This window comes from Cornus florida, unplaced genomic scaffold (genome assembly GCF_030987335.1).
Source record: "Cornus florida cultivar Cherokee Brave unplaced genomic scaffold, ASM3098733v1 CherokeeBrave_3.0.0_Hap2_Chr09, whole genome shotgun sequence".
In the NCBI taxonomy this organism is placed as follows: Eukaryota; Viridiplantae; Streptophyta; class Magnoliopsida; order Cornales; family Cornaceae; genus Cornus; species Cornus florida.
The window spans coordinates 82,706,081-82,720,499 of NW_026775579.1; the positions used below are offsets into that span (position 1 = coordinate 82,706,081).

The 14,419-nt window shown below is 34.1% G+C and overlaps 1 protein-coding gene across 1 annotated transcript; it reads left to right on the top strand.

Moving 5' to 3' along the window:
• Positions 1-264: 264 nt before the first annotated feature.
• Positions 265-13,803, top strand: LOC132272990 (probable arabinosyltransferase ARAD1). The gene is made up of 4 exons (XM_059774037.1): positions 265-415; positions 11,684-12,349; positions 12,801-13,081; positions 13,252-13,803. Exons 1-4 carry the CDS (start codon positions 265-267, stop codon positions 13,801-13,803), a joined length of 1,650 nt encoding a protein of 549 aa, XP_059630020.1.
• Positions 13,804-14,419: the final 616 nt, after the last annotated feature.

Sequence of the window (14,419 nt, forward strand, 5' to 3'; positions counted from 1 at the left end):
TGCATTCTACACCGGGCAGTGGTTTTCTGTTCCTGCACTCATCTGGAGTGTCATGATGAAGTTGTATACAGATTATATTAGCAAGGCCAAGCCCAAACGGGCTAAGTATCTCCCATTCGCTCATCTTATTACTCAAATTCTGAGTCAGGGGCTTACTACTACAGCAAGAAGGATTGGAACAAGAGCTACAATGCTCTTATCAAGAGCTTGGAGTAGGACGCTATCTTAGCAGCTAAGGAGGCTGCAAAGGCAGAGGAGGCAACGATGGCAGCAGCAGTTGACGATCTAGCAGACGCACCAGCAGCTGCAACACATATGGATATAGACCTGGACAACAACCTCCAGAGGAATTACAGCATCACTCTCCAGTCGGGTCACCAGTTCATTTACAGGAGCAGACTCAGAACGTACATCAGTCTCCTGACCCAGTCATACCTAAGGCTCCAACTCAGACACCCGGCCTAGGAGAGCTTGTCCAATTATTGAAGAATGCAGTAGTCTCTCTCAGAGCAGATATTTCTACTCTCCGTGCGGACGTCTTAGCTGCGCTGCGTGACATATCCAGAGATATCCGGGGATCACGCCCCACTCGCCCTACCTCATCTACTTGATTTCTCTATCTCTTTACTTTCCCTATTTGATATATCTGTGATACATTACTGTTACATTATTACTGTTATGATATTTTTGCGGCCAGTCTGTTAGCCCTGATACTGTGATGTGCTGTACATTATTTTTCTTTTTCTATGCATGATATTTTTGGATGTCTGGATTTTATATTGATACATTTATCTGTGATTGACTCCATTTATCAGTTGCATCCCAGTGATTTCAGTGAGAGAGAGTGCTGCCCAAATTTTTTTAGGACCACCCATATTCCTCTCTCTTTACTTCATTTACTATCTCATTTACACTTGCATGTCCACTGTGCACTATAATTATCCCTTTGTTATCTGATGAGTTTTATCCAAGTGCCATTTCTTCATGACCGCAGTCAATTCCAAGTTTGGGGGGAGGGGGTTGTACCACCCACTTTGGATATTTGTGGCTCGGCCATTCTTTGCCTTAGTTACACTGGTATACTCTTTCTTTTGTTCTCTTTGCACATTAAGGACACTGTGCCATTTAAGTTTGGGGGTAATGGGTGTTAATTGCAATGTTTGCTTTCAATTCAAAATTTTAAGCATGCTTTGTGTATTGGAGGGATTTTCTATGATTGTTCCATAACTAGTGATGATTTTGATCTCTTGAAAACTATATTGCTTAGAATTTAAAAATTGCTTGACTTGAGAGTCCAATACTATAATACCCTTAATTTTTAAAAGAATAGTCTCGGTATTTTGATTATTATTTTATTGGATTTTTATTTGTTTAATTATTAATTATTTGTTTAATTGGTTATTCTGGTTGTTTAATTGATTACTTGCCTTTGTTTATTTATTTGGTGTGTTTAATTGATTAATTGATTGGTTAGGTTTATTAAATGGTATTTGAATTAAATTGTTAATGATATTATATTTTCGTTCATTCACTATTTTATTTTATTTTTGTAATATATTTCTTGTAATGATAATTTTAGGTTATTGACTTAAGTACGTTTATATAGCCGACTCTTTAAACGTAGGTTTTGTATATGGGCCGACTAAGGTTTATGTTAGGGCTTTGGCTCTAATTAAACAAGGATTATGGTTTAGTGTTGTACGTCTATAAATATAGTGATTACGTTGGTTTAGGGTTTGGAGAAAAACAAAGTATTGGTTCTGTAAAGAGAGAAGTTGAGAGAACAGAGCGTCGTAACGGTCTATCAAGGAGAAGAACAGAGAGGACCAAGGGAGAATTTTGGTGGATTAGACCAAAACCAAAGGAGGCTAGAAGGTAATCAGTGGTTGCCAGAAGTTAAGAAGACGACAACAAAGTTTTGAGTCCAAAACTGCAGGCAAGTTCTTTTCTTCCTCCTTCCCTCTGGCACATGTTCTGTGCACCTAGATAGTCTCTAGGGTTTAATTAATCAGTACTGAGATTTACATATTTGATATATGCTTTGTTGATGATCTATTTGCCTTAAATTCAAATCTATTACAGTGCATGCAAGTCTTGTTCCAGTTTTCTGTCCTTTAAGCATGTTATTTCTGTTGTAACTTTAGTCTCTGTATTTGATTGTAACTACTGTAAACAAAATATAGGAACACCACTGGGGTTATATAAAACTCATAGGGTTGTTATTATTCTGTTTTAAATATGTGTTGCAATTTGTTCCATTTCAATTCGTGCATGTGGTTTCAGTTGATACTAACGCATGTTAAGTTCATTAGCAAGTTTAATCTTTATAATTGATTCAAATTGTTGCAATCAAACCTTGGGCATGCTATTAAAGTGGTATTAAACCATTAAGATCAGTTTAAGAAACCAACAGAGGGGTAGGAATTGATCAGAGAATGAGCAGACAGATTGAAACGGAAAAGAGACTGAACTGGAGGCTCTTAAGGGGGAGAGAGCCGGCTCTGGGAAGCAAGAGCCGGCTCTGGGAAGCAAAAGCCGGCTCTCCTTCAGTAAGAGCCGGCTCCAAGGGAGTTTGGAGCCTGCTCCAAGTGAGAAAGAGCCTGCTCTTTCATTTTTAAGAGCAAGCTCCAACCTTTTGTACGTTCTGAAATTGGTTTCTACGGCACTGTTCGATACTTTTGACACTATTTGAGCATTTGGATGGTTCTGATGGGTTGTAGGGACTTCACAAAGGGTTTAAAGGGTTAACTTTAAGTAATATTAAACCTCTTGTTGCATGGTTTAAGTCTCTGTGATAAAGGATGAAGTAATGTAAAAATATACAACCGTACGTGCTATTAACAGAATAAAGGAACTGAATGGCTTGATTAAATTTCAAAAATTTAATGGAACTTCACCGAGGGATTAAATAGTTAATTTAGGGTGTGATTAAAACCTTGAATTGATTTAAGTTGATCCATGAGACAAACAGTATAAAATTGATAAATTTTCTATGCTGATAACGGATGAAGGACGGATTAATTGCTTAATTAAATTTTAGCAATTTAAGGAGATCCAGTATGCTAATAAAACTTATTTTAAATACATGATAGGGTCATTGTTATATTAAATTTGAACTATGCATGTTTTGGATGTTAATTGTTAGAATATTAATTATTTGATACAATTACATGGATTAATACTGGCTTTTAATTGGTAGATTGTTAATCTTTTTTCTGCAATTATTTGGATATTAGTTTTGGATTGTAAATTACTAAACTGTTATATATATGATGTAATTTACAAGGATATGGAGGATTGTATGCACCGGTATGGGACAGTGACATACTAAGGACGGTTTAGCTCAAAACGCCTAAACCTAACCTAACGGATTAAAGAAATGGATTTATAAATATTGAATCCTAATTGTGTTTATGTCAAATCAACTGCAACTAAATTGAGTGGCTTCCTGGATTAATGGATGATGGTTAAGTCATATTAACTGAATAAGTTAAGTGACTAACTAATTTGTTATCGTATATCAGTTCGATAAATAATTGAACTACATACCCTGGTTTTGAACGGACTTTATATATATGTTTATGGTACCACGAGATGAGCTTGAGTCTCAGACTCGTTGGTTAGGGTGCGTATATGCAGTGGATGCGTAGCTGGTTATAATAGGTTGAGATGTACCCTGTTAGGTCTAGGTACTCATACCCACCTTTGGGTGCGTTTTTGCATGTTGCCTTCTATTCAGGTTGAGACCCCTATTATAGACCAGTGAATGTCCCTTAGTGTGGATATATTTATATGTATGGACTAGATAGATATTGTGAGGTGTCTATGGTGTATCTGCGTATCAGGTCAATGTATGGATTGCAGTTAGATTAGAACTTGCTCGTGGGCCTGACCCACTCTTTTATTATTTTTACAGGTATCGGACGGTTCCAGTCTCAGGCTTGATCGTGTTAAGCAGAAACTCTCATTCATTCTATCGACGATGTAGGATTTCATTCCATGTTTTAGACTTGGTTTATTTTTCCAGTTACAGTTTCAGTTGAGATTTTCTTTAGGGGTCCACTAGTTGGATTCCCAAGTTGTAACTTTGAAGGTTTTGGAGGATTAAATTAATATTATTTATGGTTAAAGGATTTTATATTTCTTTTCGATTCTTTATTTAAATTCTTAATTTTCTATTCTGTGTTCGATTTAAAATACCTTAATTGTTTGATATTCCCTCGGGTTTGGGCTCGGACCTGATCAACCCGCGTCTCGGATCCGAGGAGTATCACAAATACTCCTTGTATGCCTTGTGGATGCCATTTAGGAGTAAATTTTTTGAAAGATTTATGTCATGTTTGCATTTATGGTCTACATCATCCTGATTTTGTGATTGTTTTGAGATTCACTCTAGGATTCGACACTAACACAGGCGCACACTAGCATTCATTTGTAAGGTACATGTTTTGTTGATTATTGAGTTGGTTATATCCCAATTGGGCTAGTAGTGCATTGAAAGCTTTCATCTTGAAAAAAGTGGATAACAAACCCTTTTCATTGAGCAGCCGGGATTCTAGCCTCATCAAGCATTGAATTTCTTACGTCGAAAGGTGGATGGCCCAAACTCTGGGTTAATAATTAAACTTATAAAAAAAAAAAAAAAAGTTGCTAAAGTAATAAAAAGTGAGAACTTCTCTCAAAAGGTGAGTAGTGGGAAATGATTAGATGGAGGTTATTTTGATTTGTAACCTAGTTAATTTGAGCTTGTAAGTCCTTAGGGGTGTTTGAACACCTAGTGCCCTAAAGCCGTCTGGTTTAAGAGTTATTGACCTAACGCTCGACCTCATGGATCGCTAAAAAGCTTAATATATCAACACATTGCACCATACTTCCATCTTTGATCCTCTAGGATAAAAAAATAAAAAAAATCAAGTGAAAAGAATAAGCGCACCTAGAACAATAAAGTTTTAATAAAATGTTCACTCTTTGTCTTGATGATCGGTACTAGATTTGTGTGCTAGTTTGAAGGTAAGGATGTGATCGTTTCTTTAGTTGGCTTAGATAGCAACATACTTGATGCCGATCCACTCAAAAAGGATTCTAGAGTTGTTTTGATTTGCATGATCATTTTCTTAATGTGTGGAGGACCATACTTGTTTGCTTAATGTTGAGATTTTGGGAGATTGCTTGGAAATGGTTGAAAAATTGCATACTTGAGGTAGTTTTCTCCCAATGCTTGTTTGCAATATTGGTTCCTCTTTTGAGAGAATGAGCTTAATGTTTGTGGGTATCATTTCTGGAAACCCTTACGAGACTTCACTCATCCACTAGGGATAACCTAGAGGTTTAAAAGGCTTGTTGCATATGCTAAATGCAATTGTGCTCTCTACGAGAGTGGCATTATCCATTTATTGCTTTCTAGTTCATAGTTGTTCATTTCATTCCTTTACTTTGTAGTTCATTGCTAGGGACTAGCAATATTTAAGTTTGGGGGTGTGATGAGCACTAAAAAGTGCGTATTTAAACCCCTTAAGCTTGAGCATTCTAGAACCTTTATCTATCTTATTTTCCCGTCTTAGACTAATTTCATGTTATTGTCCTTTTTAGGTGCTTATCCCAAAAATAAGTTAATTCAGCCAAATAAGAGCCCAAAAGAAGCAATCTCAAGCTGAATGGAAAAAATGAACAAAGTGGAAGCAAAATGGTGGAAAAGCAGCAAGTTCGATCGATCTTAACATTCTTTCGATCGATCAGGAAGTGATCGATCTAGGCCTCATCAAGATAGATCTAAGCTTTTGTCCTTATCCAAAGATCTCACCATCTTCGATCGATCCAACATTTCTCAGATCGATAGAAAAGATTCGATCTTATCCCCACCTACCACTTTTGTCTCTTTCCCAAAATATCCTAAAAATATCTCGGAGTTGTCTTTATCCAAAAATACGCCGCCATGGAAGGATCTATCCAGCCAAATTTTGATAAATCTCACCTAAGTTCGATTGATCTCACCAAAAGTTCGATCGATCGAACCCTCTCAAGTGCGAATTAAATCAAATTCCAGCTCATTAAAAGTTGTCTCATGGTGCAATCATTGGAGGAGCCCTTGTGCACGAGTCCAGACCATTGGGTGTGACACTTGAGCTACCTATATAAAGATTTGAGCTACTTTTTACACATATGCTTAGATACATTCTTAGAGAGGATGAGAGGCTAAAGACACATTCTTGGGAGTTCTTCCATTCTTTTAGGGTTTCCATCAAGAAGGAGGTCATTCCTACCATGGAGATAGCCCTTGAGGGTTGGATGACTACTTCAATGAGTGGCTAAACATCTTCTTGAGGCTAGAGTTAGCCCTAAGCATACCTTCTAGACTTTAATGCTTTGTATTTTGAGAGGATTTGTGTTGTAATCTTGTCTTAACACTTATTTTATATATGAATCTTGTTTATTCAATGATTTGTGTGGTTTAATACTTCCAATTGATCATTTCATTCTATCTATATGTCTATGTATGCTAGAATAGATGTTCATGTGTTTATCTCTAGTTTTTGTGTTATTGATGCATGTTTATGTGTGTTGATACTATGGATCTAGAGATTGTCAAGGCATAGTGCTTAATAGAATACTATTGTGGTTTATTTGATGGTTCATACTCATGTCTTGATGGATTGTGCCTCTCCCTTAGTTTATTTAGTTTAATTTGCATGCCCTTAGCTTAGTTATAATGTAGTTAGCTTAGTTGTTAGATAGGAGGACAATCCATGCTTGTTGTTTGATATTCCATGCTTATAAATGCAAGTAGTATTATTCTCTAACCATGTGATGTGTTTGGATTGTGAGCTTAAAGGAAAGATTATTGGCTTAGTTTGATGTATTGTGCTATTCACTAGGTTGCTTAGACAATATATGCTTAATTGATCATCCATGCTTGTTGAAACAATCAATCACACACTCTCAAATTGAAACACATGTTTCCCTCATTAATTATACATTGAATGTCTAGAATGGTGATGTTTAGTGGTGACCTCTAGACCCCAATACCTCACTCTCTTATTTTCTCTAAATTTCATTTAAATTTCTTATTTGACATTGAACTTGTTTAGTTTAGTTTGTAGTTTAATCAACCCAACAAACCCATCTTTTGATCACTCGACCTACTAACCCTATTTATTGTTTCTATTACAATCACGCCTACAATCCCTTGGGACGATCCCTACTCACCATAGCTATATTATTTTTTGTTAGAGGTAGTAGTGGCTTTTATAAATTTAAAACTTGGCCACATTGCACGCTCACACTCTTAGCACATTTTTAAGCGTTGGTCCGACGGCACACCATTTAGGATAGTAAAACTTGTACCCTTTAGATTATTTAACATCCACAATATTATGGGTAACGAGGAATTACTTAATATACTCATAACCATATTCATAAAAGTACGATTACGCCTTTCAGTTACACATTTCTGCTGTGGCATACCTGACATAGGGTATTGAGCACAAATGCCATGCATTTCAAGAAATTTAGCAAACGGTTAGAGTATTAACCCGTTTCATCATACTTTCCATAATATTCACCACCTCTATACGACCTTGTGATTCTCACTTTTCTATCTAGCTGTTTTTCAACCTCATTTATGTATACTTTAAGAGTACCCACTGCTTGAGATTTTTCATGCAACAAATAAATATATCCATAACGTGAAAAATCAATTATAAAGGCGATAAAATACTTTTCTCCTCAAAAAAATAGAACATCAGAAGGTTTACAAATGTCTATATGAATAATTTCAAGAAGTTATGTACTTATTGTGGCTCATTTCTTTGTGTGTTTGGTTTGTTTACCCTTAATACAATCTACACAGACACCAAAATCAGTAAAGTTTAGATTCAGAAAAATCGCATCCTTTACAAATTTTCCTAACCTTTCACTAGATATTGACCTAATATTTTATGCCACAAGAAAGATAAATTTTTTATTAATTAAGCTATGCTTAATTCTAAAATTATGATGCAAGATCAAAAGATTTTTTAATAAATAAACTATCAAGTTTGAATTTGCAGAAATCATCAACAATAATACCATAACTCACAAATTAGAATTTCTTGAATAAACATCATTATCAAATTTAAATGAAAAACCATTAATATAAAGTTTTGAAATAAAATCAAATTATGGGAAATTGAAGAATTAATATAAAAAGTTTAAAACAATTTAAATAAAATCCATTATCTAAGACCAAACAAAATGTCTCAATGGTTTCAACAAAACTTTTTCCCAATTCCCATAAATAAGAAATTCTCATTTGAATTTATGATTTAGTCCATAAGTAATCCTTGCATCTATTAGAAACATAAACATTAGAACTTAAGTCAACCTATCATGTATTAGAAGGAATATCAATAAATAATTCGAAATATACAAAAGTCAAAAGCTTACCATTCTTTTTCGAATCATTCTTTATATTTCATGTAATCTTTCTAAAAGTGTTCAATACTTTAATGACACTTTTTCATTATTACATTCATTTATTTTAATAGTTGACCTAAATCTTTTAATTTTAGGTGTTGCTCGCTTAATGCGTTTTCATGCTTATTCCCAAATTTCTTTCTAACTTTTTGAGTCATTAGATGAACATAATTATTACCTTGCTGCTTAAGCCTTGTCTCCTCCTAAATTAACATAATGGTCAACTCTTTCACTTTTCACTTGCCTTATTAGTGTTAATTCGAAATAACCCATACTGAGTAAACAAAAAATTGAGAATAAATTTGAACAAGAAAATTCTCATCCACAATTATTATAAGGTTCTCAATTTTGTAACAACATTAGTCATCTGAAAATATGTTTATACATAGTACGAGTACCAAAAAAAAAAAAAAAAAAATGCATAGTAGTGATATCAATTAATAATTTTCGTTTTAGATATTTATCTACAATACGCAAACATTATTATAGTCAAATATTCCTTAGCACTATCACTATGGGGAATAATAATTCGCATAATCATAATACTTAACTTACTAATTCCATTATGAGAAGTTAGTCCTATTGAGAATCAGCACAGATGTCGAATGCGAATTAAGGGATATAACAAAGAAACATAATAAGATAAAATACTCACAACAATAATGTTTTAAGTTAACAACACGTATGTATAACTTAAAAATATAAATACAATGTATAATTATAGTACCCCTTTGGGTGGCAACTATAAAATACTAATAATGATGCTTAAATGTATTTATATGTATATTTTCGTTGGTGATGCATTATTTAATTAAACAAATAAGTTACATTTGGATATCCTATATCTACCTAATTAAGAAAATACATACAACCCCTTAATTTTTATTTAATCACTTGAAAATCAATTCCCTTTGGAGAATTATTTCTCATAATTAAATAAAGTCAATATTCATGAATACCATAAAAAATCATAAGCATTATAATTCATAAAATATTGCAATTATGTCTATTACTAAAATTAATATCCAACAATCATTATGGTTAAGCCACTTTAGTAGCTACTAACCTTTACATAATATGAATATTAAATTAGTTAGTTACTAATTCATCTTTAATTATATTTACTACTAAAATTAATATTCATCAATCATTATGGTTAGGTCACTTTGGTAGCTACTAACCCTCATAGACATGAATATTAATTAGCTAGTTAGTAATTTATCATTAATTTACCCATTTAACATTATGCACACATACTCATACTGATCGATCCAAATTTTAGTAGGTTCGATCTACGAAATTTAATAGTCCAAAAATTTAATAAAATATCATTTTACCATACAAAATAAAACATATTTTTTTTATTTTCGGACTTGAAGATCATAATTGAATCAATTTAAATTTGATTCTCCATCATGTATGTATGTTTGGATACAAAATATAATAATTTATTTACATGTCCTACAAAATTAAATTTCTAGACACACATCATTCAAGAAATTTAAATTTGTAACAAAATAAATCAATACACATTGATTTTCAGATAATAAAAATAATAATAATTAAATACAGAATCTTTGAATTATAAACCATTAGATAAACATGTTGCGGAAAATCAATGATAAAGGTGAGTATTCATGAACATGTAATTCGTGCATCATTGATTTCAATTATATATATCATTATTATTATTATTATTATTTTCTTTATCAATACATGAAGTATAACACAGTGTGTAATCTATTAATAAACTACAACACATACTGACCAAAGCATGAATTCTACGGCAGTAGCCGCAGCACCCATTAATTGTTCCATTGACCAATCAAAACACATGCTTTCTATATATGTCGATTCCAAAAGAAAAAAAATAAATTATTTAATATTATTTTTAAATATTATATAAGCAATAACTACATACATGATTATATGTCTATCTCAGACCAAATCACTTTCACTTTGAGATATAAATTTAAATATTATTTATGTAACATTAAAGAAAAATAATGAGTTCATAAACCATAAACTCTGATACCACATGAAAACTATAATTATTCGTGTTGAACCATTTATCACAAATAAATATGAATCACATAATCTTAGAATTTCATTATTTTCACATAGTCTATAATACATAAATAAATACTAGTTAGATATAAATACCTCGATTCGTGATATCAAACTTTGTTAAGATTAAGTCTAATGTCCAGATTCTTTAACCACGAACTAAACTGCAACTCTGATCAATAGGCAAAGCGTGGAAACTGGTTTCTCTCTCTTGACCTTTTGCACACATAAAACTTTTACATGTTGTATTATTAGCGTACATAATTGATGGGAATATGCACTTTTATAAAGGCAGTGAGAGGACCAGTTTTCCTTTTTAGTAACCTTAATTCCACTTTTCATAGTAAGGAATAAATAGAAAAACAATTCTCCAATAATTAATTACCATAAAAGTAATTTATAAGTTGACCAAATAATATAATATTAATTTGATACCTATTTACTTAACCACTAATTAATGAAATATGTCACATGTCCACATAATTAATAAATAATCTTCCATTGTATCTAAACTCATTCCAATTGTGAAAGGTCTGCTTCATTCAATTCTGGTTCAGTATATGTGGATTACTATCATCTGGTAGTAAGTTAATGTTCTATCAGCAAATTCTAAAATGAAAGCTGTAGTTCCTAAGCAAGTTAATATATATATATTTTATTTTGTTTATATATTATGTGGTATCTCTTTTGATGTTTCTTCTTCCTTAATTGGGACTCCATGTACATTCTTTCTTCTCATATATACAAGCTTAACCTTTAACTTAATATATATATATATATATATATGTATGTTATTGCTTATTCTTTACATATTTTAAATTTCGTGATTTCAAAAGAAAATAATAATGGATAGAAGAAATGTGATCCATGTAGTACGTACACACACCTTTTTGTCCACGTTCAAGCTCCAACAATAGTGTTGATTGGCGCTCGATTTTATTGGCCTAAGATGGAAGACAGAAATAGTGAAAACATAACCACCAAAAATCGCCCCAGAAGCTAGGAATGGTAATAATAGCAAGTCCACCAAAATAAACGGCCCCAAGCATTTAATGTACTGTTGCCAAACAAAAATGCTACAATCCATCGTTGCATGCATGAGAGCTTCACAATAATAAACCAGGGCCTTCCTTGCTGAACAAGAAATCAAGTTAATTCCTAACAGAGAAGAGATCGAAAGAAATGGCTTCAAAGCACAACAAAGCCACATCTCTATGCTCTGTTTCTTATCTGTTTCACTCACTCTCTCTCCTCTGCATTCTCGCCCTCTCTCTCTTCTTTTTCTCCAATTATACAATCCACCAATCCAAACCCTTATCATCCCCATCTTTGGTTTCTCAGAGCACTCCCCAATTTCCCAACAATTCCATCAGAGTCTACGTCGCCGACCTACCCAGGTCACTCAACTACGGCCTCTTAGACAAGTACTGGTCTTTTGGTAGCGATTGGAGGCTCGGAAGCGAAGCCGACAACCAAATTCGATCGACCATTTTCTCGAAAAAGCTACAATTCCCTCCTTATCCTGAGAACCCACTGATCAAGCTGCTCAGTGCGGAGTACTGGATCACAGGTGATCTGATGACCCCGGAAGCATTGAGAACTGAGTCGTTTGCGAGGCGGGTTTTTGATGTCGGCATAGCCGACGTTGTCTTCGTGCCGTTCTTCGCGACTCTGAGTGCCGAAATGCAGTTGGGTTTATCCAAGGGGGTGTTCAGGAAGAAGGTGGCCGGGAATGAGGACTATGAGAGGCAGAGGGAGGTGGTGGAAATTGTGAAGGGCACCAAGGCGTGGAAGCGTTCCGGTGGCCGAGATCACGTGTTTGTTCTTACAGGTATATGATAAACCTCTTAAATTATTTCCCGGCAAATGACCACTAGTTCGGATGAAGACATGTCATGAAATCATTCTATTTAATGACATGACGATGATGCCATTAGTATAGTAGGATTTGACAGACTTTCAAACTCTTTTATCACAATTTTTATTTAGATGTAATGATTTATGAGAGTGATAGATGATATTATCAAGTAATTATATATATATATATATATATAAAAGGAGATAGTGTTTCACGTCTCTTGAATATTGTTTCTTGAAATCCTTGAGCTTTAATACTTGATGTTGCCTAAATATCAAAAGTAAAAATATTTCTGATAAAGTCATTAAAATAACTGTATATGTATATAAAAAAATACAAAATAAAGTGGGTGCTTGGTGTGGCAGCTTATGATTTAGTGTGTGGATTGTCAGGTAATGTTAAAACTTGAGGCATTGTTTGGCAGACCCTGTTGCAATGTGGCATGTTAGATCTGAGATCGCTCCGGCAGTTCTTCTAGTGGTGGATTTCGGTGGGTGGTACAAGCTTGACTCAAAATTATCCAACAATGTCAACAATGGTAGCTCATCATCATCATCAGATATGGTGATCATACAACATACCCAAGCTTCGCTACTCAAAGATGTAATTGTGCCATACACACATCTATTGCCAAGGTTGCAAATTTCAGATAACCAGAGACGCCACACCCTTCTTTACTTTAAAGGAGCTAAACATAGGCACCGGGTCAGTATTTTTATTTCTTCCCCTATTATTCACTTATTAACAACGAGTTACAAAGAGGAAATACCCAGTCGCCTAATTAGTAAAACGGTCAATTCTCTGAGCAAGTGTGTTCGTATTTAAGTACCCCTTATGTTATCCTCTCATTGATGATTCTGTTCTTCGAACTACAGGGAGGGCTTGTTCGAGAAAAGTTATGGAGCATGTTGGTTAGTGAACCTGGAGTTATAATGGAAGAAGGTTTCCCTAATGCCACCGGAAAGGAGCAATCAATAAAAGGGATGAGATCGTCGGAGTTCTGCTTACACCCAGCTGGGGATACCCCGACATCATGCAGACTTTTTGATGCCATCCAAAGTCTTTGTATACCTGTCATTGTCAGCGACAACCTTGAGCTCCCATTTGAAGGGATGGTGGATTATTCGGAATTTTCTGTTTTTGTTGCAGTTAGTGATGCATTGCAACCAAATTGGCTCGTAGATCATCTTAAAGGATATTCTGACAAGCAGAAGGATAGATTTCGTCGAAATATGGCTCGGGTTCAGCACATTTTCCAATTTGATAACGGCCATCCTGGTGGCATTGGCCCTGTTCCTCTAGATGGTGCTGTGAATCACATTTGGAAAAAGGTTTACGAAAAATTGCCCATGATCAAAGAAGCTATCATACGGGAGAAGAGAAAACCACCAGGTGTGTCTATTCCACTTCGTTGCCATTGTACTTGATTCCACTCGAGAAAGTATTTAATACCCCAGCCCCAGGAAATTACATGTGGTATTCCCGCCCAATGATGAGTCATAGAAACTCTCCATTTACCTTAATAATAAAGAAATGTAAAATTTTCGAGGGAAATGAAGAGTTTTTACTGGGCAGGGATACTGCGTGATAAGTACCATGCCATATTGTATTCTATGTACTTTCTTCTCTAACGTTTGTAACAGACTAACAGTATTATTGTTATTTATTTATTTTTGGTTGAGGTAATTTCTTCTACTTCAATTGCTTCTCATAGTAGAAAATTCATGTGTATTACAACCATATGACTTGCTCTCAAAGATTGTGTTTATGTTTGATTCATAATATATATTCACAGCGCGCATCTGTAAGTGTTTTTTTATTGACTTTTTCACCATTCCTAAACTTTTGCTGTGATTTGTAGTTATGTGCACTTTTCGAATGCGCTTTTTGCATATGGCCTGCTTGATTTTGTAAGTAAAATTGTTTATTTTCATATAAATACAAAAGAACAGGTTTTTATTTTTTGAATTTTTGAGAATTATTTTTTATTGACAAATTAAGTAGCCTCTAATATTCTCTAGGAAAGCCATAACCTAAAAGTCA

What these genes read in the sequence shown, in the direction of transcription:
- LOC132272990 (XM_059774037.1), top strand. Translation starts at nt 265, where the DNA reads ATGGCAGCAGCAGTTGACGATCTAGCAGACGCACCAGCAGCTGCAACA. An exon ending in TCACGTGTTTGTTCTTACAG is followed by an intron (nt 12,350 to 12,800) that starts GTATATGATAAA and finishes ATTGTTTGGCAG; the next exon opens with ACCCTGTTGCAATGTGGCAT. An exon ending in GAGCTAAACATAGGCACCGG is followed by an intron (nt 13,082 to 13,251) that starts GTCAGTATTTTT and finishes TTCGAACTACAG; the next exon opens with GGAGGGCTTGTTCGAGAAAA.